The following is a 26417-nucleotide window of genomic DNA, read 5'->3' as shown; positions in this document are numbered from 1 at the left end:
TAACCTCTAAAGCTATAATGCTTCAGTTCAGGGGTCTTCAACAGGGGGTCGTCAAGAGTTAATCTTTGTGTGACCCCTTGAACCCTAGCATCCCTATTCTGGGGTGGAACATTTGATGAAAATAGCAATATCTACAAGGTCACAACACGCCGTGCTGCAACGCGTTGTGACCTTGTGGATCGGCTAATAATGTGTACCAAAGAAACAAACAAACAAAACATTAATTAACACAGCACTGCTGTCAAACAAGTCTATGAAGCCATCTATGAACTAGATTGTCAGGCCGCTACACAACCTTAATCCATTTAGACCGGGAACGCAGCTGTGTGGCATTTTAAGATTTTATTTGGGCTATTCAAAAATAGCAGATCTACAAGCTCATAGCACGGCACCGAGTGCCACGCTATGAGCTTGTAGATCTGCTATTTTTGAAAAGTCGAGATTTTTTTTTGCAAATCTTTATATATATATATTTCTTTTAAAGCGAACATTTGTAACTCAAATCTTTGCTTCTGGGTATCCCTGGAACAACATATTTTGAGATACTTTAGTTTTATTATATTTTTTATATTTTTTATATTTTTTATGTATTATGTGAAAAAAAAGAATTTAGAAAACATTTTTAGAATCGGCCTCAGGTCTTAATGGGTTAACATCCAGTCCTATATTGTGCTGATCAGAGCAATGGTCACCGAGTTATGGCCATTTGAAACTGCTGCACTCGCAGCACCCAGGTCCACTGTCATACCTGTGCGACCTTGCGTTCGGGAGGTAGGGGCAAAACAGAGTGGGGGACAAATTGCAATTTCACCCACTTCCGGTGGTCGAATCGACTTTCGGTCTTCACCGTTGGATTCCTTGTACTAAAAAATGGGGGGTGGGGGGGGTTCGGCTCTTTGGGTGCGCCGTTTGCTTCAAGTTACTTGAATGACATTGTCGACCGTAGGACTGTAGGTCAGAGGTTCTCAAAGTGGGGTCGAGGGACACTCAGGGTTCCTTGAGGGTGGTCCAACTGGAGCCTTACAGGTCTGTAACTCTGAGAGTGTTACAGGTCTGTAACACTCTCAGAGACCACCAAGTTAAGGGGGTCCTTGATATTAACCCATTAAGCCCGGGAACGCATCTGCGTCATTTTAAGATTTCTTTGGCTATTCAAAAATAGCAGATATACAAACTCATAGCGCGATTGCGCTACAAGCTTGTAGAACTGCTATTTTTTTTTAAATCATGAAATCGTGAAATCTTTGAATATATATATACACTTTTAACTCAAATCTTTGCTTCTGGGGGTCTGCGGACAAATACATATCATTTTGTGGGTCCTTGACATGAAAAATGTTTGAGAACTACTGATACTGTATATAGCACCATACGTTTATTTATCTTTTAAACTGTTGGGATTTAGAAGAAATGTGTAGAAGAAATGTGTAGAATAGGGCTGTCAGAACCGGCCAAAAATGACTTTGGAATATTCCCTTTAAAACACCACATGGGTTCGATCCATTCAAACCTATCGAATTTTGAATGCATATTATTTTATTAAATATTGTATGCAGTAAAATGTAATTCAAAACACCGCAGAAGTCTCTTTCTCTCTATATGTGCCAGACGCAGTTGGTGTGCGTGCGCGTGTGAGAATGGATGAACGTGAAATACATTGTAAAGCACTTTGAAGGGTCGGAAAGACTACAAAAAGGTGCTATACGTATATAAATGCAGTCCATTTCCCTTTTACCATTGATTTTACTGTATGGGCACATAGGGGCCAATTTGCGCTGAATAGACTGGAAATTGCTGGCTTGGTTCTTCTATAATACGTTCTAGTTTAGACTTCAGCATGGGGGCGAGAGACTTAGAGAGGGGGGGGGGGGTTGAGAGAGGAGGAGGAGATGGTGAAAGAGAGAGAAGAGGGAGGGATGAGAGGAGATGGTGAAAGAGAGGGAGAAGAAAATGGAAGGAGAAGGAGGAGAGAGGAAGAACAGGCCAGGAATGGAAATTGCAGGCTGGGTTCTATTGAGAGAGAGAGAGCAGAGGGAGAGAGAGAGAGAGAGGGCGAGAGAGAGAGGGAGGGAACAAGAAAAGATGGAGAGCGAGGAGGGGAGGACAAGAGAGGGGGGAGAACGATAGAGATGGGGGAGAGAGAGAGAGGGATCAATTGAAGCTAAATGTTTTTAACATTACATGTGTCAGAATTCTATAAATAGAACAAACAAATACAATTACAACACACAGAGCAATATCTCCACAGACAGTGCAGTTAAGCTACTAGTACACGCGCGCACACGCACACACACACACACACACACACACACACAGAAACAATGTTTACTTCATAGATTGCCAGTTCCAGTCAACATTAATTTGCATTGATTTTAGTCTCCTATATGAGCACAAACACATGAGCACATGCGCACACACACATATATGTACAGATACTGTACACACGACCACAATTTGCAAATGTGAACTCAGAGCACACATGCATATTTACATACACAATATTAATGTCCTGTGTGTGTGTGTGTGTGTGTGTGTGTGTGTGTGTGTGTGTGTGTGTGTGTGTGTGTGTGTGTGTGTACCTATACTTGCTGTCACTGGGTCAACACACATCGTACGGTACACCTTTATCATCACTTTGTTTTCAGTGCAGTCTGATTCACCTGATGCATAATGTGGGCCAAAAAGACCATCAAAAATAATGAACACAAGTTAACAAGTGAACAATTAAAGGCGAAGAAATTAAAATGCGAGATTCGCCTGGCACAAATACCAAAACTAAAAACAATGTCAGTTTCCAAAACACCAAGTCCTTTAAAATGGAGACAAAAGCATCATGAATTGATCCATGTAATACTGCATGCATATCACTTTATAGTTCATAGCCATTTCCTCCCTGGGGTTACAGTGCTGACCTTGCCTTGCACACACGATCCTTCCTCTCTCTCTCTCTCTCTCTCTCTCTCTCTCTCTCTCTCTCTCTCTCTCTCTCTCTCTCTCTCTCTCTCTCTCTCTCTCTCTCTCTCTCTCTCTCTCTCTCTCTCTCTCTCTCTCTCTCTCTCTCTCTCTCTCTCTCTCTCTCTCTCTCTCTCTCTCTCTCTCTCTCTCTCTCTCTCTCTCTCTCTCTCTCTCTCTCTCTCTCTCTCTCTCTCTCTCTCTCTCTCTCTCTCTCTCTCTCTCTCTCTCTCTCTCTCTCTCTCTCTCTCTCTCTCTCACTTTATTAGACAGAAATGTAAACAGCACAAGGTACAGTCAGACATTTAGGCTAAAAGGATCACACAAGAAGGTCCTGTGGACTTGTTTCCATTGTGGTCTCATCTCCTATGCCCACATATCACAGCCATCGATAACCTCTTGCCTGCCTTATACGATCGCAGAACTTGCAGATCGATGTTTTGTATCAAATTATAAACGCTGGTCGTATCAATAATACCCAAGAGTGTTTGAATTAAATTAGGAGGCAAAGAACGTCGATAAGAGAGCGGTCGCGTTTGTCCAGGCCACGCCCCATCGATGCCAGACAGCGCCGTAACAAATGATAATGCAGACAGATCAATAGGTGATATTGATGATAACCCCACCCACCCACTACTGTGACATGTGCATGTAAGGTCACGTTATCACACCAAAACAATGCATACACACAGCTGGAAATATATTTTTGGATCCTGAAACATGTTTCTTTCCAGATGTATTTTGACAGTGTCTATACACTACAGCAGGGGTTCTCAAACATTTTTGGCTCAGGGCACCCCTGTACATAATGTTTTCATCCATGGCACCCCTGAATTACATACAGTAGTTACTTTGTAGCACCTTACATTTATGTCATATTACAGTACGTAAATATGTAAAAACATCCCCCCAAAATACAGCATGTCACGAGGAAAACTTATATACATTTTGACAGATTGAAAATAACTTTGTACTTGATGGGTTAACCACTTGAACCCCAGTATCCCTATTCTAGGGGGAAATTGACCATGAAAGGCATCGTTTTATATGGTAGATTCTTACCCACACACACACACACACACACACACACACACACACACACACACACACACACACACACACACACACACACACACACACACACACAGCCATTATAATAACGTGTCAGTCATCTTACCATTGAAGATTGTCAATGTAGACTACTGCATCTTCATGGTATGGTCTGTACTCCACTGTTGACTCTTTGTTTTCAATAGTGTGTAAAAGTTCCCAAAGACAAATTTTGTTTCACTCTACGTCCTCCTCTGATCCACTTTGTTTATATCTAAAACAAGCATGTCACAAAGACCTGGCGAGGAAGCGTTACTTTGCTGTGTGATGTCAGATGTGTCTGCACAAATCGGCATTGCTAAGAAATGGTTTGCGTTTGTGTAGGATATCGTTTGCGTTTTACCCAATATGGTGCTAAATTGGTGCTTTTAATATGGTGATGGTGCCTTAACAGCGTCTGAAATTTGTACTTTTATGTAACAATTAATAATGGTATAAAAGATGTGTAATCATTATTATATTGACAACTGAATTTCCCCAAAGTAAAATTGGTAGGTATTTGTTGGTAGGAACCTTTGGTAAGATGCACAATGTTGTAGCTCAGTTATTTAAAAGCCACTGAAATGAATTCACCAAAACCTGTGATTCGGTACTGAACCTATAGAATTCAATACCCAGACCTCTTGGATTCAGTACCCAGCCCTATGTTGTGTGACGTCAGATGGGCGATGTATAAAGTCAACTTCGTCCACATTTTCCCGTTCATGAGAGATGAGGAAAAGGATTGAGCCAATCTAAGACACAGTGAAATTATGTACACCAACAGAGAGAAAAGAAGATAAAGCAAGAGAGAAGAAAGAGGGACAGAGGAAAGACAGAGAACAGTGACAGAAAAAACACATGCTTAGACAAGTGCCAGCCAGTTCTGCAGTGCAGTGGACTCTCATTTGAACGTGTTACTGTGTGCGAGCCATGTCTGTAGCCATGGAGGCGGATCCACCAAATGATGGCGGCAAGAAGAAAATCCCTGCTGAGCAGTCCTCTCTCACACACGAAGTCAGTGACCAGAACACAGATCCCCCGTTAGTGCCATCGGCAGCGGAGCCTCCTCTGTGGACGTCCAGAGGCAACGAGGAGGTGAGGTTGAGAATGGGGGAGTCTGGCATGGCCGCCGAGCCCCCAATGACGGTCCAGCAGATGTTCTCCTCGGTCGTGGAGTGCTTCGGTGACCGCACCGCTCTTAGCTGGAAGGAGGGTGAGCAGCAGATGTTTATCAATTACAGAGAGTACTACCTGGCCTGTCGCACGGCAGCCAAAAGCTTTCTCAAGCTTGGTCTGGAGCAGTACCATGGTGTATGCATCCTGGGCTTCAATTCCCCTGAGTGGATGATCGCCGACATTGCTACCATCTTGGCAGGAGGATTTGCTGTGGGCATCTACACCACCAATTCTCCTGAGGCGTGCCAGTACATAGCAGATAACTGCAAGGCCAATGTGATGGTGGTGGAGAACCACACACAGCTTAAGAAGATCCTCCAGGTCCAAGACCAGCTGCCATACTTGAAAGCAATTATCCAGTACAAAGATGCACTAGAAGAGAAGAGACCAAATCTTTACACGTGGACGGAATTTATGGAGCTGGGACGCCACGAGCCAGATGCTCCTCTTAATGACATCATCGCCAGCCAGAAGCCCAACCAGTGCTGCTCACTCATCTACACCTCAGGGACCATGGGGCAGCCCAAAGGAGTCATGCTCAGCCATGACAATCTGACATGGACAGCTCTCGCCACCAGCCGTCACTGGTCCTCCGAGGCCTGGTTGTCTATGGTCAGTTACCTGCCCCTCAGCCACATCGCCGCTCAGATGAATGACATCTGGTGCCCCATGATCACCGGAGGGTCCACATACTTTGCACAGCCAGACGCGCTCAAGGGCTCCCTGGTCAACACCCTGAAGGAGGTGCGTCCCACATTCTTCATGGGCGTCCCCCGCGTCTGGGAGAAGATGCAGGAGAAGATTAAGGCCGCCGGGGCGCAGTCGAACACCCTTGTCAGGACGTTGGCCACCTGGGCCAGGGATGTGGGGCTAAGCGCCAACCTTAGCAAGATGAACCCAAGCAGAGCTGTCGGTCGCGAGCCGCTCAACTACTACATCGCCAAGAGACTGGTGTTTAAGAAGGTCCGCCAGGCGCTGGGCCTTGACCACTGTGACATGTACTTCACGTGTGGAGCCCCCATCAGTAAAGACACCCTAGAGTACTTCCTCAGCCTGGACATCCCCGTGTACGAAATTTTTGGTATGAGCGAGCTCACAGGACCCCACTCCTTCTGCCGTCCCGACGCCTTCAGACTCACCAGCTGTGGGAAGGCGCTCCCAGGGTGCAAGACCAAGATTCACAACCCGGACAAGGAGGGCATTGGTGAGATCTGCGCCTGGGGTCGACACATCTTCATGGGCTACCTCAACATGGCCGACAAGACGGAGGAAGCTCTGGACGCAGACGGCTGGCTGCACTCCGGGGACCTGGGCAAGCTGGACGAGGACGGATTCCTCTTCATCACCGGACGCATCAAAGAGCTAATCATCACCGCAGGCGGAGAGAACATCCCTCCCGTCCCCATCGAGGACGCTGTGAAGAAAGCCGTGCCGCTCATTAGCCAGGCCATGCTGATCGGAGACAGGAGGAATTTCCTGTCCATGCTGCTCACCGTCAAGTGCCTGGTGAACAAGGAGACGGGCGCCCCCGAGAACCAGATGACACCAGAGGCCGTGGAGCTGTGCAAGACGCTGGGCAGCAAAGCCACGCACGTCTCTGAGGTCGCCTTTGGCCGAGACGCTGCTGTTCATGCTGCCATCCGGGAGGGAGTCAACCAGGTCAACAAGAACGCCGCCTCCAACGCCCAACGCATTCAGAAGTGGATCGTCCTGGACAAGGACTTCTCCATTGTCGGGGGGGAGCTGGGTCCCACCATGAAGCTGAAGAGACCGGTGGTCACCAGAATGTACAACGAGCAGATCGAGAACTTGTACAAATAGGTAGCGATTTGTAAAACGTTGCTGTCTGGGTTAGACAGCGGGCTTAGACACCTGTGGAAAAACCTTATATCTCCAGATCTCAACTTTTTAGTATTTGTGTAAATTAATGCCCTACTTCGTCACTCTAAACTTCACACAAAAGTAGCAAAAATAGACTCTTGGGGAAGTTTCAGCCCAATTCAACCCTTCCATTATGTAAAATTAAAAGGTGCAATACGTGATATTGATGTGTTAAAACATAACGTTTTTTTGTTAAAAAGTTAAAGCATTATATGCAGATAGTAATCATTGCTATAGTGTTTGTTCAGTAATAGGGGTCTCCCCATCTCTCCAGCTCTTTAGTATTCAGAAAATACATTTAAGCTACATTTTGAGGTGGGTTGCCAATTTTCAGGAGAGAAGTCATTCATCAGCTTCAGATTTATAGTGTTTGAGTTCCAATTTGGTCTGCTCATTTATTTGTGTCATCACTTCCAATTTAACTTGTTTATCCTGTGTCCCTGCATCCTGTGTCCAGCTCTCCCTCTCTCTCTTGGTATCTCGACCTGAAAATGTATTATTTTAACACAGGAAAGCAAATAATTAACATATGTCTTCTCTTCTGGGGGTCCCTGGCACAAAACATTTTCAGATGGGGGTCCGCGGCCATATGTAAAAGTAAAAGCTGCAGAGTGATGTAAACGCTGCAGTTCTCATTAATAGCCTATAGAGGGTGTCGCTGTTTCTACTCCTGCTGGTTGCAGAAGACGTTTCATGCCATTAATCTCAATGGATATTTGACCAGACTTTACATGCACTTGATTTTATTACCTTAAAACATTGTCATAAATCAGTCGCATTCAGTCGCTAGTGTAAAGTCTTCTTTCAATTATCAAGAGATATACTTTTTTGTAAATGATCATCCCATTCATTTTGAAATTAATGATAAATTAGGGTATGCTTCTTGGGCTTCTACTGGTTCTTCTGAGTGAAGGACCCGCCCTCGCTGCCCTTCCACCCAATAGCATTCGTTTCCGGTTGCTTTTTGGGACCGGCAGTTCCAAGATGGTGGCTTTGAATTTGGCGAAATAGTGCTTCAAAACAGGGTCTGTAGGAAGCAATGGGTGACATCACCATTCCCGTAGTCCATATTTTTGGGCGGTGCAACCGCCCCTATATGTGAGGTTTGGACATCGACATTCGCTGCACTGTGATTGGCCACCATTGTACCCCCCCACCCATTGTACCCCCCCAACCCTGCGCTGTGATTGGCCACCATTGTACCCCCCTAACCCTGCACCGTGATTGGCCACCATTGTACACTGGTTGACTCTATTCAGGACTGTGATTGGCTAGTGAAACACATGACACATGTGCATAGCCCTATAAATAGGACTATGCACTTAAAAAAAACACATTCATGTTTTTTTTTAAGTGAATCACACATTGTGGGTGATTCACACAAAAGTAAGAAATATTACTTTTCTTTAAGTCAACTTCCATCACTGTGATGACCACTGTGACCACACCGCCAACTTCACACTGGGTGTGATTTTTTTGGGGCGGTGTAGCCGCCCCCTATAAGTGAGTTTTGGACACCGACCAAAACATTTGTGTACCCCCTAACCCTTCCATTGTTAATGCAAATCGATACTTTTTTCATATCAGCCAATCACATTACAGCTAGTGTCATCACCACTAACTGTAATGTGATTGGCTGACTTTGCAAATTCAGGACTGTGATTGGCTAGCGAAACACATGACACATGTGCAGCCCTATGAATAGCAGTATGGACTTTAAAAGACATTTATCCTTTTTTTAAAGTGAGTCATGTTGTGATGACCACACACCGCCCACTTCACACTGGGTGTGATTTTTACAGTCTATGGGGGAATCGAACCTCGACCTCCATGTCTGAGGGCGGACACCATAGAGTTAAAAATAATAGAGAGGGCACCGGAAAACCCTGCCCATTCACTTGTATGGAGTTGCTCACCCAGCGCATACTCCCTTTTCACCCCTTCTTTAGGGTTGGGAAATGTGACGGGTGGGGCCTATATTTGGCGTATTTTGCGTCACCTCCATGCGCAACCTCGTGCGCAAGCTCGTGAGTCGAGCTGGTTGGACTCTAAACCGTTTTCGCTCGTTCATGTGTCTTGCCCCAGCCGTAATAAGCTGCAGTACCTATGAACGGCCAGCATGTCCAATGCGCTTCACTGCTCCCTCTCGGTTCTGGGGGCTTGGCGGACACTCTAACCACAAGGCCACTGAGCACTTGTGATTCACATCAGTTAACATAAAATTACCATTTGGATGGACAGAAGCCAGACTTTCACTTTTGGCAAATAATAATAAATAGTTTAGACTAGAAATGCTTAGATACTGCTGTCATCACACAGATGAAGAATTATTTTCACATTTTCTGCCAACCAACTAAAAGTGGCTGCTGGGCAGAAAGCCAGGTTATTTTTTGTTTTACTCTGACCAAACAACATCTGTTTGATGGTGTTTATCAATGAATCACATTCTTAAATAAGCCTACTTTATTTAGTGCAGTGGTGCTCAACCTGTGGGCCGGGGCCCTCTGGTGGACCGTGAGGATATTGCAAGTGGGTCCCCAAATAATAATTGGCAAAAAAGATTTTAATAATATGACTGACATTAAAATTTTAAAACGAATGTAATAACAATTTCATGGTCATTTTGTCTTTAAAACCATGACAAGAAATGTGTTTTCATGGTGATAACAATAAATAGGAGCTTAAATTACACTACGTTAGTTCCACTGATCCAAGTAGCAACACAATCGTTTGATTGATCATTAAAATAAACTCTGAAAATGCACCCATCTGGCCACTTAACACGGCAGCCAATAACGGCTGCCATGTTAAGTGGTCAGATGGGTGGGCCACGAATGCTTTCGAGATCTTCAAGTGGGCCCTAATCCAGAGAAGGTTGAGAACCACCCCTTTAGTTCACCATTTCTCGACGTCGGGTCCGGGGACCGCCAGGGGTCCAAATGGACACTTGTGGGTACGTAACGCTTGTAGAGTGTGCAAATAGAACCAAATGGACCTGTGAATGGACCCGTGAATAAACACACAACAGATGTGTGTTTATTCACTGTGTTTATTCACTGTGTAGATTGGGGTACCAGAGATAATGAATCACTGATTTATATAGAGGAATAAATGGGAGGGGTACTTCTGTTATTACAATGCAAAGAGCTGATTGCCATCTGATGTGTAATATTAGTAATTGCATATATTCTTTGCACGTAATATTGTCATGGGGTGCAACCAGCTCTGTGGCCTTGTGGTGAGAGTGTCCTCCCTGAGATTGGGAGGTTGGAGTCTGATTCCCCGGCCAGGTCATACCAAAGACTATTAAAAAAATAGGACCCAATGCCTCCCTGCTTGGCACTCAGCATCAAGAGTTGGATTGGGGTGTAAGTCCCTGCAACATACTATAGCGTCATTTCCAGGGGGTAGTACTTGTAGGCTACATCAAGCTGCTTCACGCTACAGAAATGGGCCGCAAGGCTTACTACTACTACTTAGGAGCGCAAACACAAAGATAACGTAATCTATGACTAATCAAACCCTATTTTGGTCAGGACGATTATAAGCAAAGATCTTAAAGACATTTGTTTTATTGTAAAAATTGGCGATATCTACTATTTTCCCAATTCTTTGCAGTATAAAATAAGGCTTAAGTGCTTCATCGAGTCGTTGATATAGCCTATACAATGTTTTTGTTGTCGTTTATTAAAGTTGCAGTCCTAGAATCCATGGCTTGTTCAAACCATTTGAGATTTAGTGTTGAATGTTGCAAACTAAGCCAGAAGCGTTATTTAATGAGGAAATGACAGCAATGTAATCCTTGACAGTATATGTCTGGTATAGGCCAGACACACAGACGTGCGCTGCTAATGAAGGGTTGTGAAGTCACAGCTAAACGCCTCCAGCATTTCTGACTGCGTTGACTTCCTGCTCCATAGAAGTCTCCTGCAAGAGATAAACTACTGTGCTGTGACAACACGTCCCTCTAACCTTTCATTGTGTTTACAGCGTGACGCTTAAGGGGAGAGCTGTCTAGAAGAGCGTTCATCCGTGTATGTATACAGTACTGTATGCCGCCCCAAATGTTTGAAATGTACCACAGCACACTACATTTGTACTTGTACCCAAGTGTGACATGGATCAATGAAAGGGGAGGACAAGAGAAGATAAGTGAGCCCTATATCTTGGTAATAATTTCACACACATCAGCACTTCTTACAATCTTCCACTTTCTGGACTCCATGTATTGTACTTTTTTTGTTCTGACATGGATAGTGAGACCTGATGTGAACTTTGTTGCGTGCCGGTGTTGTGTGTAGTGCAAACGCATCTTAAGAGTCTTAGGAACAGCTATTTTTGGAGTTCGACCTTACCTTACTCAGCCTCATTTAAAATACACTTCACTGACTTCAGCAGCGTACGTCAGCACGGGCGTGCATGTGCACACACACGCACACACAGAGTAATATGCCATACAACAAACAGGGTATGGCTGTCACGATTAAAGTTGACGATGAATTAATGTCACTCAAATAATTGCGATTAGCGATTTAATTGTGTGTTTGGCATGGAACATATGAATAAAATTTTTATTTCAGTTTGCCTTTTAGGCTTCCTAATCAAAAATTGCACGGGGCAGATATGACAAATAACTTAAATTTACTAAGAAACTATTGACATATTCAATCATTTTATACAGAAATAGCTGATCTACAAGCTTATAGTACTAGTTCTATTTTTTATATTTGAAAATGTGTGAACATGTTTCCACATGGAAACGATTATGCAAAAACGCAAAAAAAGATTAGACGCAATTAGACCATTATATAATAAGTGTGACAGGCCTAAAACAGGGTTATACCCTTAATATGCATGTTATACATGTTCATACACATCGACAGATTCCTGACATCTGCTGAACGGTTGAAGAGCCATGTTTCCTTCCTCTAGTGGAACCTGCCACCACGGCAATTAGCGAGCGCTTCAAGCTGGCTGGGTAATTTTTTTAAAGTCTTTTTGGCTTCAATTATGGAAGAGAGGAAATGAAAGAGGCCATCTAAAGTCACACGCTGAAAGACAGCTGTGTCAACATGGAGAGAGGTGTCACTTGGATATGGTGGATGGTGAGGAGCTTTTAGCACAAGGTGTCGGCTGCAATCAGTGCCGGTCAGTGGTGGTTAAAGTACTTAAATACAAGTATTACTGTAATGTAGAAATACTCTGTTAAGTAAAAGTCCGGAATATAAAATTCACTTGAGTAAAAGTACAAATGTGTTGGTATCAAAATGTACTTCAACTGTACCAAAAGCAGAAAAGTACTCATTATGCAGAAGGTCCCATTTTCACACGTTTTCAAATGAAAATGGCAGATCTACAAGCTCACAATTGTGAGCTTGTAGATCTGCTATTTTCAAATGGCAGAAATGTATATAGGGCTGAAGTGGTTAATGTTTGTTTCGTAACCTCAATCAAAATATACAAAGTAACTAGTAACTAAAGTTTTCTAATAATTGTAGTGGAGTAAAAAGCACAATATTTGACTCTGATATGTAGTGGGGTAAAAGTATTTAAACGTATTATTTAAATTTAAAGTAAAGTACAAGTAAATGTACTTAGTTACTTTCCACCACTGTTGCCGGTGAGACAGAAACCGATGGCCATTAGCTGGACTGTACGTCAGTGTTGCTTTACATCTCATGGTGACTGTCTGTGACAGGGTTATTATAGTTAACTAAAACTAAAAAATAATTACAACTAGAATTGGAAAAACATTTTAGTTAACTGAAATAAAAACAAAAACAAGTCTTTACAAAAAACTAATATATAACAAACTGAAACGGTCTTGTGTTTTTACAAAACTAACTAAAATGGCCTAACTTTTAGTCTTTGTCAAAAATCTAGCACATCTACAATCTCACATGTTGCGAAAATGGGAATCTCTTGCAATGTGTTCATCCTATAAGTTAAGCTTCTAGGCCGGGGAGCTAAACAAGCTCAATAAAATCATAAAGGCCAGCTCTGTGGTTGGCCTCCGAATGGAAGGGCTGCAGGCAGTCCCAGAGAGGAGGATTAGGGACAAACTTAACTCCATCCTGGTTAAGCCCTCCCATCCTCTCTATGGCGAGCTGCAGGATATTATATCCTGCAGCTCAGCCTTAGCTCAGTCTATCCTGCACTTTCAGCCTCTGGCTGAAGGTGCTCACCGTGAGCACCTTCAGCCAGAGGCTCACTCCCCCCAAACATGCAAATGGAGCGGTACAGACTCTCTTTCATACCAACTGCCATCAGACTGTATAATGCATAAGAACTCTCTCCCTCAACGCATATGGTTTTGTGACGGCCCTGGTCTTGTGCGATTATGTCCATCTGTGTTTGATATGTTTCTGTTAGTCTGGTTGATTATTTATTATTTGTTACACTGTGCTGCTGTAACGCCTCAATTTCGCTTCGGGGATTAATAAAGTATATATCTCATCTCATGTGTGGTACAACATTTCTCTACCATTGAATATTTCTATGGTCTATGGACAGAAAGGTATCGGTTCTGATCCGCTGTAATTCCGTCCATAGCCACAGAGTGGCAGAAAACACCAGCGTGTTTAAGACCAGTTTGGTCTGCAATGAATGTGCTCTGAGCACGGTTTGAATTATTGGTAGTGCTGCTGTGCCAGGATTCAACCAGGACAGTTTCATGGCAGTGTCCATCCATGTGAATGAAGGTTTAGCCATTGTAGGAATTTGGTTAAACACCTGTTTGTCGCATCACAAAGAGCTGCTAGTTGCTCGGTTATTGGCTGTTCCCATGGTGATACTCGGTTTCTCATTCAGCCTTGACGACAGTTGCTGCAGGGGACTGGAGTACCTTCCGTGAATGAATCATTCTGCCATCTGTACTTGACCTGTATTTGTTGTCCAACTTTGAAACCCAAAGCACTTGGATGTTTAATCCGTTTGTTGTCCAACTGGAAGTTGTGGAGGAGGACAGCACTCATATTATGATAGAGTTTCACCATCACACCAATGTCCCTTATTTCCGTGATGGTGGCAGTGTAGACAGCACCAAACCCTAGTTGAAGATCTTGATCATCTTTGCAGATCTTGTTGATAAATTCCTGAGCTTCATTCATGGCTCCTGGTGTTGGAGCAAACACAGAGAATGTTTCCTTGTCCACTTGGCTTATTGTAACGCCTGTTTCAGCTTGTAGTCTGCAGAGGTTATAGCCTCCTGGGCCAACCAAACGTGCTCTTCTGGAGACCGCGGCACACAGAATCCTGTTAGCCCTGGGTTTGGTTATTGTCTTATTCATGATTTCTAGGATCTCCATCTTTGCAACTGTGGCCTGCTGGATTGTGCCTCCATGACTACTTTCAGAGGCAAGCCTGGAATCTTCACATCAGTCTGTAAGGTATTGATCCCTTTGCTTGTTCCTGACAATTTGAAGTCCATGTCTCCAAGGTAATCCTCTATTCCCAGAATGTCAGTGAGTAATCTGTAGTCTTGAATCTCAGCAGAGTTGACTGGGTTGGGTTTAGAGATGAGCCCAATGGCTACACAAGCTCGCTCCTGTTAATTCTCCCCACCTCACTGGTAGCATATATACGGAGGGAATTCATAATGGAGCATGACGTTCTTGTCTTTGATGCAACTCAGAGCTGTGGTGATGATATCCGTTTTAACCCATCAAGAACGGGAAAGCATCTGTCATTTTAGATTTCTTTGGCTATTCAAAAATAGCAGATATACAAGCTCATAGCGCGGCACCGAGTGCAGCGCTATGAGCTTGTAGATCTGATATTTTTTTTAATCGTGAAAATTTGTGCAAATCTTTGAATATATATGTTTTTTAAACATTTTTAACTCAAATCTTTGCTTTCTACAAATGTTTTCTAAACCCTAACAGTTTTTTAAAAGAAAACGTATGTTGCTATAATATCAGGTTCTCAAACCTTTTCATGTCAAGGACCCCAAAATATTTCACAAATATATCTCAAAATGTTTAGTTCCAGGGACCCCCAGAAGCAAAGATTGAAGTTAAAAATCACACCCTGTGTGAAGGAAGCGGTGCCTTTGGGGCGGGGCTTAACTCATTTCAGTTCGTCCCTATTGGTGGTCTGAGTCCACTTACCAAATTTGTACTTGGTAGCATGCTGCAAACTGGAATGATGGCTTTTTAAAGCCCAGCCAATGGGCAGACAGAGGGGGCGGGGCTTAAGTAATTACAGTTCGTCCCTATTGGTGGTTTTAGTCCATGTACAAAATTTGTACTCCGTAGCATGCTGCGAACTTTAGTTATGGCTGTTTAAATGCCAGCCAATGGGAAGACAGAGGGGGCGGGGCTTCAGCAATGCATGCTCGTCCCTATTGGTGGTCTAAGACCACATACCAAATTTGGACTTGGTGGCATGCTGCAAACTGGAGTTATAGCTGTTTAAAATCCCGTGCTCATCCCGTGCTCATACGGGCGGACGGACATAACATACGCTGGGGGTCCCTCGACCCCTCTTTGATAACTTCAGCAATTCATGCTCGTCCCTATTGGTGGTCTAAGTCCACATACCAAATTTGGACTTGGTGGCATGCTGCAAACTGGAGTTATAGCTGTTTAAAATCCCGGGCTCATACGGGCGGACGGACATAACATACGCTGGGGGTCCCTGGACCCCTCTTTGATAACTTCAGCAATTCACGCTCGTCCCTATTGGTGGTCTAAGTCCACATACCAAATGTGGACTTGGTGGCATGCTGCAAACTGGAGTTATAGCTGTTTAAAATCCCGTGCTCATACGGGCGGACGGACAGAACATACGCTGGGGGTACCTGGACCCCTCTTTGATAACCAGTGGCACGTGTGGCCAATGAGAGGAGAGATGGCATAGGCAATCTCCAAGTCCGTGTGTGTGTGTGTGTGTGTGTGTGTGTGTGTGTGTGTGTGTGTGTGTGTGTGTGTGTGTGTGTGTGTGTGTGTGTGTGTGTGTGTGTGTGTGTGTGTATGTGTTGCTTCTTTGCCGTGCTCATCCCGTGCTCATACGGACATAACATACGGACAAAGTCAAGTGTAGAGCGGTTGGCACCGCTAAAAATGTTCGCTTTTTTATATATAGCCTATATTTAAAGATGTGCACACATTGTCACACTTCTATTTCGAAAATAGCAGATCTACAAGCTCATAGCGCGGCACTCGGTGCCGCGCTATGAGCTTGTAGATCTGCTATTTTTGAAAAGCCAAAGAAATCTTAAGTGACAGATGCGTCCCCGGATTGAATGGGTTAAAGGAGGAGTTCACCCAAAAAATGACATATTTTCTATCAATTGCACACCCCATGAAGCCTTGAATTCATGGATTTATTTTTGTTTTTGTGGCATTCCTAAGCCAATAATTTGATGACCAGGTGTGTATCCGGTAGGAGACACAAATAATCTACTTTGTGTCTCCTACCGGATACATTAGCCGGTAGGAGACGGGAATCAAACTATTGGCTTAGGAATGCCACAAAAACAAAAATAAATCCATGGATTCAAGGCTTCATGGGGTGTGCAATTGATAGAAAATAAGTCATGTTTTGGGTGAACTACTCCTTTAATGCTGGATTCCAAAGAGTCAAATGTTACACTGCACAGCACTTGCGTTTGTCCTCCCTGAAAGACAGCTGAGCCATGGAGTGGCTTTAAGACGTCCACTTCACAGGAGATGACCCTCAAAGAAGTCAGCGCTCTCCTGTACTCGTTGAGAACCACTGGTTTAAATAGCCTTTCATGGTCACAGACTGTTCTGTTCATTTCTGACTCCTACATTAATTAAGGCAGTGAGTCATGTGTCACAGTTATAATCATCCTTTATCTCAGGTTTACAAAAGGCTATTTTTTCTCTCTTTCTTTTTACCAAATCCAAGAGCAATTTATTTCATAGAATTAAAAGACAATGATAGCAAGTTCAATTATAAGCTTTGATTCAACTATAATTATACTTGAACGATCTGGACATGTATTCAACAAGCTGAAATTATCAATGAATCACCTACTCATGCCACAAATAATGAAACACATTTTATGTGAGCGACACAATGGAATATGATGTAGTTTATTTCATTTATGCTGTTGTTTTACTTGCTTATCACATTGAATCATCAATCAAATCATGAAACATCATTGTATGAGTTTGATGTTGTCTGTCTCTTTAGACCACAGATAACAGTCTGTACTGTGGCTACACATTCAGAGCATCTCTCATCTCATCTGGCTCCCCATGTGAAGTTGAAACTATTCTAATGACCATCAGTATGATGTCAAATCATCTGCATCTTTGGGCAAAACCGCAGATTGATACGCAGATAAACATTTCTTAACCCACTAAGACCGTGAACGCATCTGTGTCACTTTAGATTTCTTTGGCTATTCAAAAATAGCAGATATACAAGCTCATCCGAGTGCCGTGCGATGAGCTTGTAGATCTGCTATTTCTGAAAAATAGTGGGGGGTTTTTTAAATCTTTGAATATATATGTTTTAAGCGAACATTTGTAACGCAAATCTTTGCTTCTGGGGGGTCCCTGGAACTAAATATTTTGCATTTTTTATATTTTTATTTGTTATATATTTTTTTCAAAAAACTGTTAGGATTTAGAAACATTTTTTTAGAATCTGCCTCACGTCTTAATGGGTTAAAAATCACAAAAAAAGATGGTTAGAGATTTGTGTATTTTTTTTATGTTTTCTCTGTGGTGTTGGGCAGGTAGTTTACCACTGTGCCACCCGAACGCCCACGCGAGATTCATGGAACTTAATAGACGTAACGATCATTATGACCAGTTTTCAGAAATTGCGAGTACACCACGAAGGGGTGCCAGAAAACGGGAAAACCACACTGCGTCCTCACACCACTTAAACACTCTCTACATGTAGGCTGAGCTACCTGTGGTTTCACAAGAGTGACTCCCTGGCGATGTTAGAATACTGCTGCAACATGTTCATCACTGTTCGTCACGCAATGTTTTGTTTTGTTTTGTCACCCCCCAAATGTGCTGTTTGCAGCATCATCGTCATTCCTACTCTTGAAAAAGTGGCAATTGAATGTAGTGAGAGTGATAGTGAAGTCTCAGATAGGGAGAACCAGGGTAAAACAGACAGAGGTGTTCCCACCAAGCCAATCATATCGTTGCTGTCGGGCAGGACCCTCTTATCTCTATATTCTAATGTTGTGTTTTTTTCGTAAATTAATGCCCCACGTAGCAGATCGGCGCTCGGGTGGCGCAGTGGTAAAGTCACTGGCCACCACCACGGAGGTTGTGGGTTTGAATCCACCGTGGTGCATTATTCGGCTTTGTCGAGCGTCTACACGAACACAATTGGCCTGTGTTTGGGGGAGGGAAGCCGGGCGGGGTGGGTGATATTGGTCATTACACATACTCCTACGGGCTGGGGCGGTACCAGTGTCAGCGGGGAGTGTTGGGCAGGAGGAGTCGGACGAAGGCTCTACGTCCTCCTGGTGGGGGCTCCTCACTGGCAGGTGAGTCAGTAGGATACGACAGCAGTGAGAACACTGAAATGTGTGAGGGGAGGAAACAATTGGCATAACGACTAAATTGGGGAGAAAAAGGGGTAAAAAAGTATTGGCTACTCTAAATTTTTGAAAAAAAAGGTAATAAAAAAAATTGCAGATCTACAAGCTCAAAACGCGTCGGGTTTCGAGCTTGTGGATCTGCTACTTTTGATGTACCATTTGATTGTACTGCCATTTTTTTTATTTGAATCCTGAAAAGTAACCGTTTCGGTTTCCACCCGACAGACGATATGAAACAATACAGCCACACCCTGTAACAACTCACTACCTTCAACAGCAACCAACAATTGGAATTGAAGGCTGCTTATGTCAGAGCCAAAAACCTCTAGCTTGAACTTTCAAGGAAATAGCAAACTCACACAGGCTACGTCAAGTGACCAAGAACCACAACTCACTACCTCCAACAGCAGAAACAACACAACACACACACACACACTGTAGATTCACATCTTCAATTCCAGAGCCAGAAACAGTCACTGAACATGTTCCATTGCCACCCAGTCATTGGGTCACATTGGTACACAGCATACAACACAAGCAGCAGTAACAAAGAAAAAAACACGGTTCCTACCTTGAGCCGTCTTCTACTTGACTTCAGTTGTGAAAGCGATGGCAGGGTCAAACTCGCCTCTCTCTAGTCCGTCCACAGGCGAGCCCTTCAGTGGCATCTCTCCAGTCATCTCCATCTGGCTATATAGCTCACCAGTACTTTGCTCCGCTACAAGGAGCTCCCAGTGTCAATGGCACCGGCCAGCCTCATTCTCCTGGCTGCCATCTTCCCACTCAGCCTTGTAAGTCCCCCCCCCCCCCCCCCCCCCCACACCATAACGTGGTCATCCTGATTGATGTTTAGTACTGCACATAGCATTCTGGTGTAGCACAATGGCCAGGGAGGGACTTCTGTATAGGCAGGCTTTAGGGTCCAGCATTCACAGCTATATACTGTAGGAGAACAGACTTTTCAGTCGCTTAGAAGAAGCTGAGCTTGATATGGTGAGGGAGGTTGGGCTTCCACACACTGGCAATGCCATTCAGAGCCCTCCATGCAAGTGATTTCCTCACTTTAAGGTTGCATTGAACCATGAGCCCAGATATTTAAAGTCAATTACTTCTTTCAGCGCATTGCCTCATTGGAGGTGGATGGTCTGTGACGGTGCTATTGGCACACTCCGTCTCCACTCTGGTCAGGAGCACCTGTGCCTGCTCCACATGGTCAGATAGCAGGCAGATGTCATCTGCAAAGACCTCCTAGGTGTAATAGTGAAGCCAAGTTCTTGCTCCTGTCCGCACTGATGGCCTGCATAGTCCAGGACTGAGGAAGGGGGCGAGGAGGGTGTCCCCCTGCAACACCCCTGCCAGGATGTCAAACTCCTCACTGTTGTCGTCTGGGGTCTGGATTTGGTACCCTGGTGTACTGGCTTTAATGGCTCTGAGTAGATTGGGAGGAACACCATAAGCCTTGAGTATCAGAAAAGAAAGAAAGAAAGAAAGAAAGAAAGAAAGAAGGAAGGAAATTAAAGTGAGCAAGAGCCACATGCACGAATACTGTACCCCGTCAAAAATCATTACCTTCAACAACCAGCAACACACACAGCCTAGCCCTAGAATACATAATACTGTATCTTGTCACAATATACACAGCTTGTATATGTATACTTTATCCTGTCACAACATAGCATTCCAAAGCCAGGAGCCACAGTAAAGTTAGTTTTATATTGTATAGTTGCCAGATATTTAGTCAAGTCATGTTTATTTATGGGACCTATAGCATATTTAAAAACTACTACATTGACCCAAAGTGCTTTCCAATAGTCACACAGCAACATATATACCATATAGTCCATATTCCACAATAATAACATAAAATAAACGGTTTAAACACAAAAATAAAAACAACAACCTGTGGACCTCAGACTGTGCTAAAAGCAAGAGCAAGAGAAAGGGGTGGGTATTTAAATTAGATTTAAAATGTAAAACACTGCAAAAATCAAGTCCTTTACATCAGAGGCACTCCAGGCTCTTGGCTCACTACGCCACTCAGCCATTATAAAATACAAGGTAAACTGAGACCTCTTGTGGCTTATTGCTCCAATAAACAGGCTTTCCAACAATATAAAAGTTATTGGCAAGAAGCACCGTCACAAGTACAGTACAACAGTTGAATAATCTACACACATTTCTGAGCTTGTTGTGCTATGTTTATACAACCCATTATAATAGCCTATTATGATTAACCACAACTGAAACATGAACGCACAAACATGTGCACGCACGCACTTACACACGCACACTGTATGTGCTAATAATAGACCCCCATGTTGCGCCATGCATTACAATTAAACACAGCTCAACAATACAACAACACTTCAGAGCACACACAAATGCTTTATCCTGACTAGTTTCTGCTTTGCAAGTACAATAGTAAAAGTGAAATTGCATTCAGCTCAATTGCATGGAAATATTATCCTAATGCTAAGCAGCTAACTGTAGGCAAATAACTCACCTGAAGAATAAACTCAGTTGCAAACATAATGTCCAAAGCAGTTTGTCATGATGATGACAGATGTGACTCTGCAGTTTTTTTCACTCCCTGACAACACTGACAACTCTACGAAACGTTCATGTCGTGTAAGTTGCCATTACAAGTTATTTATTTCACCTTTTTTACTTCCAAATAAGAAGCTTGCCTTGTATCAAACCATAGACTGTATAAGGTATCAAACGCCAATCTGTCTCGCACAGGTGCGGGGAGGGGGAAATCATGAGCCTCGTTAGGGAGTGTGTAGCAATAACCTGCATTCACTGAGTGTAGCTGCAGTGTTGCAAGAAGTACTCAGATATTTTACTTAAGTAAAAGTAGCAATACCACAATGTAAAAAATACTCCTTTACAAGTAAAAGGCCTGCGTTCAAAATGTTAATTGAGTAAAAGTACAAAAGTATTGGCATCAAAATTATACTTCAAGTACCAAAAGTACTAGAATGTTTGAAAATAGCAGATCTACAAGCTCTGCGACGCGTTGTGAGCTTGTAGATAGGCTATTTTCAAATAGCCTCCCTAGGTATAAAATAGGGCTAAAGTGGTTAATGTTTGTTTTATAATATAAAAATGTATATCTGCAAAGTAGCTAGTAACTAAAGTTTTCAAATTATTGTAGTGGAGTAAAAAGTACAATATTTGCCTCTGAGATGTAGTGGAGTATAAGTAGAAAGTATTTGAAAATTGGAAATACTGTAGTGAAGTAAAAGTACCTCAAAATGTTACTTAAGTACAGTACTTGAGTAAATGTGTTGAGTTACTTCTCTAGTCACTGTTTTGCATAATTTTATTTTAGTTGTATTTATTTGTTTATTTCATTTGTATTGCCCTTTTGGATGTTGCCCCTGGGATGTTAAGATGTTAATGTGTTAAATGTTAAGCAACCACACTTGTTAAGTAATACATACTAATACTAACTAAGAGAAAGACTGTTTTGTCACAATATAAAATAACCCACTCATAGACAAGTAAATGAAGCAGTAGGTCTGCTGTATGATCTTATTAAGTTAGAGAGCTGTGACTTTGTTTCATAATAATAATTATATATGTTTTATATAATGTTCTCTCCCTCTGCCTCTCCCCCCCCCCCCCCCCCCCCCTCTCTCTCTCTCCCCCCCCTCTCTCTCTCTCTCTCTTGGCCTCTCTCTCTCTCTCTCTCTCTTGGCCTCTCTCTCTCTCTCTCTCTCTCTCTCTCTCTCTCTCTCTCTCTCTCTCTCTCTCTCTCTCTCTCTCTCTCTCTCTCTCTCTCTCTCTCTCTCTCTCTCTCTCTCTCTCTCTCTCTCTCTCTCTCTCTCTCTCTCTCTCTCTCTCTCTCGTCAATGCATCCATGGAAATCCCTGATGGCTCATCGAAGGTAATACTCAATAGCCGCAGAGAAAGCTGCAAAGCTTCCACATCCCAGCACGCCTGCCTTGGGACCAGCACGGAATCCAATGAGTCCCCCAGTGACACAACCGCTGTAAACCGCATTCTTCCAGTCCGACTTGCCTCTGTGCGATTCAATGAGGCACTCTGTGCAGGAGAACATGGCGCCCACGATGGCAAAGTTCTTAGCATATGACACCCCTCTCTGGCCCATGTCTTTGAGGACCTCTCGGGCTGTTGGCGTTTTCAGTTGGTCTTTGGGGTCAAAGCCAACGTTGGTGTCGATGCCAGCTGTGAAAACTCCAAACGCTCCTCCGAGGACAAGCCCTGCAACACACGCTAGGACTGTCTTGAAGATGCAGCTCTCCATTGCTCTTTCCATCGTCTTCTGCTCCTCACTTTTGTGGGGCCTCGGTAGCATGCCCATAATGGAGGGATTTAGGTCCTTTATTGGCCTCTTGTCACCAATAAGATGTTCTAAAAGTGTGCTATACTGAACATGTTGGCTATCAACGTTCGAACTAGTCGAAGCTGAGCCTTGTGAGTCGGAGACAGGATTATTTCCAGTGTCCATGGGCGGCCGTAGCTGAGTGGATAGAGAGGCCGGTTTGTGTCCTGGCCCAGGTCTTAAATTAACCCCAGGCCCTTAATGCTCCCCGAGCACTGTATAATAGCGCTCACTGCTCCTACTATAATTATAGGATGGGTAAATACAAATTTCACGTATGTGCAATTATACAGTGACAACAATTACCTCAAAGGAGTGGGGACCTAATTATTTATATTATGTTTTCAAAGGACAAGAGGTCCACACACTGTAGCTCCCTTAAATTACTTTTTATTTAGGTATCGACCATCACAGAGCGACGTTTGAAGCCAATGCTCCTCTTCAGACCGCTTACCAAACACAAAACCAAGCCGTGTCTCCATCCAGCTAGCTAAGACAACAGACAATGTGAGACATGTTCATATATGGGCATAACGGTCCAGACTCCAGAGTCAGACACACAGACATATACAACTTTGAGGATACATATATAGCAAAGAGTGATGTCAGTACTGTGATGTCAGGATTCATGTCCATATATGGGCATAATAGTCCAGACACACAGACATATACAACTTTGAGGATAAATATAGGCCAAGACTGATGTCAGTACTGCGATGTCAGGAATGTCCATATATGGGCATAATGGTCCAGACACACAGACATGTGCAACTTCGAGGATAAATATAGACAAAGAGCGATGTCAGTACTGTGATGTCAGGCATGTACATCCGTGGTTATGTTTGTCCAGACAAACAAATTCAAACTTCACACGTCCATACTGGGACTTGAGGCATGTCCATACAGTATATGGGCACTTAACATAACAGACAACAGACATCCAACAGAATCATACGCTAATTGCCATACTGTGGTACTAGATGGAAAGGTTCTGTATAACTAACTACACATGAACTACTACTGAAATGTACACAGGTGAGAGCAGATGTTCTTCTGTCTGGACTATTTGTGGAGATCACTGATTTATCCTTGATTGATTGATTGATTGATTGACAACAGATGTGCAGGAACACCCAGCTCTGAGTCTCATTATAGTGGTTTGACTCAGGCCACGCCAGGTGTGACTGCTATCAGCCATCCTCCATCCTACAGGATAGTTGTGCACACAGCCCCACTAAGAAGATAATGGGACTTTCAGTGTCCTATGAATAATTACATACAAAAAACATTTGCAGATGTTATTATTATCTGTTATTTACACAGCCTCAGCAATCAGCGCATCCACATGCAACATGGACTTTCATATCATGACACATCTATGCACATTTTCATCTCTTTGTCTGCAAACACAAGCAACACACAACACGCATGCACACAAAAGCAGATTTATACTGCCAACAGATCCCTTTTATGTCATAGTAGAGCTAATGAACATGTGTAGACAGAGATGAACTGCTAAACTAACACTCTCTTGTAAAAAAAAAAAAAAGGCACATTCTATCATTTGTATCTAGACACCCACTAAGACAGAACTTCTCAAACTTGTTTGTGTCTGAAAAGATTTTCAAGATTTTTTAAAAATAGCAGATCTACAAGCTCACGTCGCATCGCTTGTATAATAATGGACATAATGGTTCTCAACATTGTGTCTGAGGAACATCAGGTGTCCAAATGGACCCTTACAGGTCTGTAACTGTCTGAGAGTGTACAAATGGAACCAAATGGACCGTTGCGGGTCCCACGAGTCTCAAATGGGGTCCTCGGACCCACTTTGAGAAGCAGTGGTGTAAAGTGACATAGCGCATAGAGCAGGGTCTGAGGACGTAGCAGGGGACAGGCTTGTTGTCTGTCTGTCTGTCCATCCGTCCGTGCGTCCGGCCGTGCGTCCGTGCGTGTGTGTTTACTTGTGAGGGCCAAATATCCCCACAAGTATAGTAGAATAGAATTTTAGCATACATATTTTAGCAACAATTATAGCATTTATAATGGCATTTATAAAGTTACCATCCTAAAATGTTGATGTCCTCACAAGTATAGTAACACGTGACAAGTGTGTGTGTGTGTGTGTGTGTGTGTGTGTGTGTGTGTGTGTGTGTGTGTGTGTGTGTGTGTGTGTGTGTGTGTGTGTGTGTGTGTGTGTGTGCGTGCGTGCGTGCGTGCGTGCGTGCGTGCGTGCGTGCGTGCGTGCGTGCGTGCGTGCGTGCGTGCGTGCGTGCGTGTGTGTGTGAGAGCCAGTTCCAGTGCAGTGAGAGCTGCAGCTCGATACAATAACCTTCCATAGCCAATATAGAGTGTGTGAGTGTAATTAATCATGTTGGACGCCGGTCGGGGTGTTTTCCTCCACGACAACACTGATAAAAGATGGAGCTTCTGGAGGTAAACACATGAATCACTGGTTTGAGAACACTTGCTCTGTACTTCAGTGGTTCCCAAACAGTGTGCCGCCCCCACAAGTCCTGCTGACTTGTGCCACAAGTCCTAGTTTGCAGAACGCGTCGCTTTGTGAGCTTGTGGATCTGCTACTTTTGATACTTTTGAATTTTAATCCTGAAAAGTAACAGTTTTGAACATATGAGGTTTGCACCCGACAGAGACGATATACAACTCTAGAAAAACTTATGATTTCTTTTAAATTATTATAATTTCTTACTATATCATGTGGGCCTATCATGGTGCAGTCATTTACCAATTTGTAATTAATTGATTAATTAATTGATTGACTGATTAATTAATTGATTGACTGATTAATTCATTGCTTAATCAATGAATCAACCAATATGTATTCATTCATGTATTTACTTTTTATTCATTCATTCATTTGAATGAAATAAAGACATACAAAAAGCAAAAATACTGTAGCAAATCCACAAACTCTACTCTTGTGAGCTTGTAGAACTGCTATTTCCGCAATCAATACAGGTGTGCCTTGAGGTTTTGATTTGCACATTGGATGTGTGCCTTGAGCACCAAAAGTTTGAAAAGAATTGCTCTAGAGTCTAGTGGTCCAGTGGTTCTCAGGCCCGTGACCCCCCAAAGGAATCATATTTGAACTGTGGACCCCCCCACCCTGAAGCACTTATATTATTATTATAATTATAGCAGTTGAGGCATTACATTTTGATTGACTCAGTTCCACAGATAAATATTGTGAAAATAGCCGATCTGCAATCTTGTGAGCCTGTAGATCAGCTATTTTCACAATTCTTCTTAGCGACTACTATTTGACAATTTGGCCAATATTTGATTTTTTTTTATGGTATAGTTTGTTGATTACTTTTGACGCAGAAATGGTCTTATTTTACTTATTTTATTTCATTTTAGAGGTCTTAAAAGTCCTTAAAGTGTTACTTCAGAAATGTGCATGTA

The 26417-nt window shown here is 43.2% G+C and overlaps 2 protein-coding genes across 2 annotated transcripts; one reads left to right on the top strand and one right to left on the bottom strand.

The window, feature by feature from the left end:
* Window positions 1–4974: 4974 nt before the first annotated feature.
* On the top strand, window positions 4975–7041 carry LOC311048446 (long-chain-fatty-acid--CoA ligase ACSBG2-like; the record flags this gene model as incomplete). Its single annotated transcript, XM_084061705.1, has 1 exon — window positions 4975–7041. The coding sequence occupies one exon, from the start codon at window positions 4975–4977 to the stop codon at window positions 7039–7041; it is 2067 nt and encodes a 688-aa protein (XP_083917831.1).
* Window positions 7042–22523: 15482 nt separating this feature from the next.
* Window positions 22524–23117, bottom strand: LOC311048445 (mitochondrial import inner membrane translocase subunit Tim22-like; the record flags this gene model as incomplete). The annotated part of the gene is made up of 1 exon (XM_084061704.1): window positions 22524–23117. The coding sequence occupies one exon, from the start codon at window positions 23115–23117 to the stop codon at window positions 22524–22526; it is 594 nt and encodes a 197-aa protein (XP_083917830.1).
* Window positions 23118–26417: the final 3300 nt, after the last annotated feature.

This window comes from Gymnoscopelus microlampas (assembly GCF_963454915.1).
Source record: "Gymnoscopelus microlampas genome assembly, chromosome: 7".
Taxonomy (NCBI): domain Eukaryota; kingdom Metazoa; phylum Chordata; class Actinopteri; order Myctophiformes; family Myctophidae; genus Gymnoscopelus; species Gymnoscopelus microlampas.
This window is presented reverse-complemented; position numbering and strand designations above follow the sequence as displayed.